This window comes from Dipodomys merriami, unplaced genomic scaffold (genome assembly GCF_024711535.1).
Source record: "Dipodomys merriami isolate MVZ:Mamm:240054 unplaced genomic scaffold, mDipMer1.0.p SCAF_7, whole genome shotgun sequence".
NCBI classification, from domain to species: domain Eukaryota; kingdom Metazoa; phylum Chordata; class Mammalia; order Rodentia; family Heteromyidae; genus Dipodomys; species Dipodomys merriami.
In genome coordinates this window covers 8,190,680-8,196,679 of record NW_027206290.1, presented here as the reverse complement: position 1 = coordinate 8,196,679, position 6,000 = coordinate 8,190,680, and the positions used below count along the sequence as shown (strand labels likewise).

At 39.8% G+C, this 6,000-nt stretch overlaps 1 protein-coding gene across 1 annotated transcript in view; it reads right to left on the bottom strand.

Annotated features, from left to right (window-relative positions):
- Nucleotides 1-2,272: 2,272 nt before the first annotated feature.
- Nucleotides 2,273-6,000, bottom strand: part of Gipc2 (GIPC PDZ domain containing family member 2) — a 75,944-nt gene continuing 72,216 nt past the window's right edge. The window contains exon 6 of the mRNA XM_070007371.1: nucleotides 2,273-3,142. Within this exon, the coding sequence (XP_069863472.1) occupies nucleotides 2,988-3,142 (155 nt within the window). The 3' untranslated portion in view covers nucleotides 2,273-2,987. The remainder of the gene's footprint in view (nucleotides 3,143-6,000) is intronic.

Below are 6,000 nucleotides of genomic sequence, written 5' to 3'. Positions count from 1 at the left end.
AACTCAAGGATAGAGCCCAGGCTCAAGCCCTAGGATTGGCACACAAAAAAACTGTTTTGTTTTTAATATCTTCTTAAGTGAGGCAAAAAATACACTAACCAAGGACCAACATTACAGCCTGAGCTACCTTTGCAAATGATGGGCAAGAGCAATCAAACAAGCCATATTCTAGGTAGACTTAAGGGAGAGCTCAAATAGTTCAATTCCTTAGAAAGGCAAAGTCAGGGAAGTGGCACTGTGGCTCAAGTGGTAGAGTGCTCACCTTGAGCTGAATTGCTAAGGGACAGCGCCCAGGTCCAGAGTTCAAACCAAGCCCCACCACCGATCCAAAAAAAAAAAAAATTAGAAAGGCAAAGTCAAAGTTCAACAAAATAAACACCAGGAACAGGGTACTTGAAAGGGGTGGGCTGGGGTCAAGGGGAAAGCTGTAAATGAATAAAGAGGAGAAGAAGGGAGAATCAAGAACAGTGAGGGAGGACTGGGAAGGTGGCTCAGTGGTAGAATGCTTGCCTTGTATGCATGAGGCACTGGGTTCTATTCCTCAGCTCCACATAAGCAGAAAAAGCCAGAGGTGGCACTGTGGCTCAAGTGGTAGAGTGCTAGCTTTGAGCTGAGGAGCTCAGGGACAGCACTCAGGCCCAGAGTTCAAGACCCATGACCGACTAAATAAATAAACAAATAAGTAAAATATTAAAAATTAGTTTAAAAAAAAAAAAGAACAGTGAGGGAAGGGGTAGGAAGGGGAGGAATGGATGACAATGCTGAAAAGGGTAAGGTTGATTAAGATACGTTGTATCTTTAGTAAATGACGAATTAATTTATTAAGTTGCTTTGTTAAGTGACAACTCTTTTGTGCAACTATTTAAAGATAATAAAAAATGTTAAAAAAAAAAAAAACTTTAAAGAACAATGCGTGGGCTGGGAAGGTGTCTCCGTGGTAGAGCGCTTGCTTTGCATGCCTGAGGCCCTGGGTTCGATTCCTCAGCACCACATAAGCAAAAAGAAAAAAGCTGGAAGTGGCACTGTGGCTCAAGTGGTAGAGCGCTAGCCTTGAGCTGAAGAGCTGAGGGACAGCGCCCAGGTCCAGAGTTCAGGCCCCACGACTGGACCCCCCCCCCAAAAAAAAAGAACAATCCGTATTCTATAAGTGAATTTTGTTGTATATTAATGACTAAAATAGCTTCTGTGCAGGTTTCAAATTCATGAAAGAATATCCTCTTTGCCACATTATATAACATTTATGGCACTAGAGAGCTGGCAGTAAAAGGAAAGTTTTACCAGGAAACAAGAGCTGCCTGAGCCATACCCAGCATGAAAAGGACACCCTTTCAGATTTCCTAAAATACAACCTCCCGGTTTAGGATTTCAGAAGACTATGGCAGCTCAAAATATTTTCCATCTAAGATGGCTCAGACACAGCCTGCTCTGCCTAACTAAATAATCCACTGATCCACGTTAAAACCATTCATTTCCATGTCTCTACCATCAGCAAAAGGTGAAGCCTGAGTGATCAGACTCTCCTCTCCTTTATTTTCTCCAATTATGGTTTAGAGGGTGTGTGTTAGAACTTTAAAATATCAACTAAAAGCATTTTGTTCAAATTTGCCTTCCTCTTTCATTTCCACTGATAGAAATAGATTCTCTAAAGTTTAGCTGGCTAGAAAAGATTATTTAATTCTTTCCCCTCAAAAAAAAATAAAGGATTAAGGGGGAACCTATTCAAGAATAATACTCACAAGACAATATGTTGGAAATGATCTGTACAACTTGGGGGGGAGGTTAGGAAGAGAGGGAAAAGGGAGAAAAATGAGGGAAGCAGTGGCAAGTTAGACAAGAAATGTAATCACTACCTTACTTATGTAACTGTAACCCCTCTGTATACCACCCTGACAATAAACTTTTAAAAATAAATAAATAAGTTTTCCAACATAGTTATTTTCTGAGTAAATATCTGTCCAACAGAAAATGCTACAATGAATATTAAACCCACCTTGGAGCACTTATAAAGGGTAACATTAAAGGAGCTATGGGTAGAAAAAAATAATAATAATGGGTGAAAATAAATAATAATTTCTAAGAACTGAAAAAAAATCAAACACAACTGGTTGTACCATACTTGCCTGCTCTCATCTCCCTCTTCTTCTAAATATACACACACACACACACACACACACACACACACACACACACACACACACAAACCATGCACAAAGATTTAATGGAGTTTTAAATCACAAAGAAAAAAAAACAAAACAAAACTCAATCCCCCTAAGTCATAGAAAACAACAGGACCAAAAGAATCTTCTTCCTTTACTTAATGGATTAAAAACAATAACAACAATATTTGTAGGCCTATCATAGGCATAATTCACATTGCATTTTCTCAAACATATCTTAAAAACACACAAATCCTAATTTTCATTACACTAATAATTTTGGAGGGAAGGACATGGAAGCTACTACAATCAACTATTTAATGTGACTAGGCATGAGTGTTTATGGGAAGCAAATTAATCTGTGGAAGTGCTCCTTAAATTTTACCTTTAAAAAAACTTTGAATTAATAGGAAAGTTGATTATATTTTAGGGGATTTATTATCACCATAGTACATCAACAACTGCTCTTTAAAAATACCCAGAGGGGGCTGGGAAGGTGGCTCAGTGGTAGAGCGCTTGCCTTGCATGCCTGAGGCCCTGGGTTCAATTCCTCAGCACCACATAAGCAAAAAGAAAAAAGCCGGAAGTGATGCTGTGGCTCAGGAGGTAGAGCACTAGCCTTGAGCTGAAGAGCTGAGGGACAGTGCCCAGGCCCAGAGTTCAGGCCTCATGACCGGACCCAAAAAAAAAAAAAAAAAAAAAAAAATACCCAGAAATCAAATTATATTTCTAAGATTGTCTCCCATACACATAAAACTACACCAAAGTTCATATAGATGCTTAAAAGAGTTGTTATGGAGGTTTCTTTTTGAAGAACAATGGTTCCTTTCTTCAGAGATGGTCATCCCTTTTTGCATCACCAATGGCTTCCCAAACATCAAAGACAAATTCATCAGGGAATGCAAAGTCTCCTAGAGTCTCATCAACTGCCACCGCAAATTCATCTGGATTACTTTTGTCCTTTCCAGCTTCAAACATTGTAGTAGCTGTCAAAGAAAATGGTTGAAACATAACAATAAATGTGATAGCATCAGAGAACTGAAAAATGGCACCAATAAATTATTTTCCAAAACTAACAGGTATACCTATATTTCACTTATCAACGTAAGACATGTTCAACCATCTGCCCAGAGCATCCGATTTGTAGCTGTCACCACTGCCCTTCCCCAATCTTGAAGCCCATCAGCTGAGAATCTCCAGTGTGGTATGATTAACCTCCCCTGAAAAGAAGAACACACCACTTCATAATCTCCTCCCTTCCCACCCTTCCGTCTTCTCCTTACTTCACCAGTCCAGGACTCCCAGTTACAACAGGATCTAATCTTCCCTTCCCCAAAGGAAAAAGCAAAAGCATTACAGCTTGTGGCACAGCAATTCCAGATCTACAAGTTGATAGAAAGATATCTCTCCACCCAGTGAAACAAGTTATCTCTCCTGAGCCCCTCTCCAGTTTGGCATAGTCAGTGAAGATGGTGCTGTTGATTTGTCTTTCCAATAAGTTTTCTGAGCCTGCTCATCTACATCAGGGGACCAGAATCTTTAGAAGTATCTATCTCCTTGGCACTTGCCTCAGAACTAGATGCTCCTGGAGACCTCCTATGCTGTTGTTTTGGGTTTGTGTGTGTGCTGTTGTTTTATTTTTTTCTTACCTCCCTATAAGCACTAAAAATCTAAGAGAGACGGTGCAATGGTAATTTAGGACCTGGGTGCAGAACCTTCCAGAAAGAAAGGGAAATAACAAAGCCCAATACTAAAACTCCAACCTATTCTTGCCTCCAAGGTCAAAGATGAAGTAGTCAAATGAGCCAAGGGTCCAGATGAAAAGAGCAGCAGAAAAGAGCCATTCCTTTTTCCAGTGGTTCAAGACCAACACAAAGTAGGCTGGGAGGAAAGATGGAAAGGAGGCTCACAGAAAGGCACTCAGTCTGTGCAGAGGTGGGGCCTGGGTGGGCCATGCATTTCAGGGATCCATGCTCTGGTGAGGTTGATGGTAGCCTGATGTGGGAGAGAGAACAGGAGAGTGAAGAGAAGAGGCAAGGAATAAAGAGAGCAGATACATCCAGGGGTGTGGACCCCAGAAGCATACCTCTCTATCACAGTCAGAGAAGGACAACAGGGAGAGGAGAAAACAAGAAAGAATCTGTGGACAGGATGATAGATAACCCACAGAAATGCAGACTGAGTTTCCTTTATCCAAAATGTTTAGGACCAAAAATATTTCAGATTTCAGATTGCTCTTCAGATTTTGGAATATCTGTTATAAACAAGATAAAATTACTTTGTGATTGGAACCCACGACTAAGCACACAATTTATTAATGTTTCATATCCCCTTCATACACTTAGCCTGAAGGCAATTAATCTGGCATTTTAGTATACCTGTATTTTGATTATGCTCCATTCTGTGAGACCAGGTATGGAATTTCCCATTTGTGGAGTCATCTGAGCCCTCAAGAAGTTTCAGGTTTTGTAGTATTTAAGCCTTTGGGCTTTCAGATGAGGGATAGTCAACATGAGTGTGTGTGCGTGTGTGTGTGTGTGTGTGTGTGTGTGTGTGTGTGTGTGTGTGTGTGTGTGTGTGTGTGTGTGTGTGTGTGTGTGTGTGTATTAAGTGATGTAAATGCATATTCTCTCTTCTCTCTCTTTTTCTCTCCCTGTGTGTGTGTGTGTGTGTGTGTGTGTGTGTGAATTAAGTGATGTAAATGCATATTCTCTCTTCTCTCTCTTTTTTCTCTCCCTTCCTCCCTCCCTCCCCTGCCTTTTTCCACTCTTTCCTGAGTCCTGGAATGCTTAATACCCCAATACCAATAAACAGACAAAGCACTCAGATCTTAGTTCCTATACATCATTCTGCACTAAAACAAATTGATATTCCTCAGAGACATAGCTGATTCCAGGCTGGAGCAGGCAAGATGAAACAGGAACCAAGAGCATTTCATTCCACAAAGTTTAAAAAAAAAAAAAAAAAGTATGACAATGACAAACAAATCAGAGTAAAAGAGCTGTCACTGACCAAACCAAGGATAAAGTGAGCAGAAAAATAAGTAATAATAAAACTACACCAATGGAGATCTAGTTTTAACAGGAGAAACATGTATCCATTATAAAAATAATTGTCGATTGTTTGAAAAGGAGGAAAGGAGGGAGGGAGGGATGGAACTGATTCATGAGGAATGGCAGTTTGAATAGTTTCAAAATATCTCCCTACCTAAAGTCATCAAAGGGACCATTAGTCGAAAAACCAGTTAAAAGCCTGCTCCCCTAATAAGATGTGATGGAAAGAATACAGCATCAGAATTCACATTCCTCGTGAATTCACTGTTTTTGTGCCTCTCAACAGACATTTTACACCTTTTATGTTTCAAGATGTATTGTGGTGGAACCAGAACTTAAAGGAAAATAGGAAATCAGGGATTCTGGGACCAGGCATAATTGTATATACCTGTAATCACAGTACTTAGAAGGCTGAGAAAGAGAACTTTTAAGTTCAAGGAAGGCCAGCTTTGAGCAAATTAGAGGCCAACCTGGGCACCACAGACAGAATTCTACACCATCTATGTACACAGTGACTTCTACAAGTCAGATGAGAAGAAAAAGTATTATATACTGGACATTACATTCCATTTCAAAGGAGACTTTTTATATCCGTGATTCTTCATTTTTCTACTACAAAAAAATAATGGTACCTCAGTTCACCATACTTTACATTCACGCTACCATTGAACTCAGGCTAATTTGGAATCAGAGGTTTCTTCAAGCAGGACTCAAATATAACTCTTGTTTTGTTGCTTGAAATAATGCCAGAGATTGCATGAATAGCACTTTGCATTATACAAAGTCTAAGT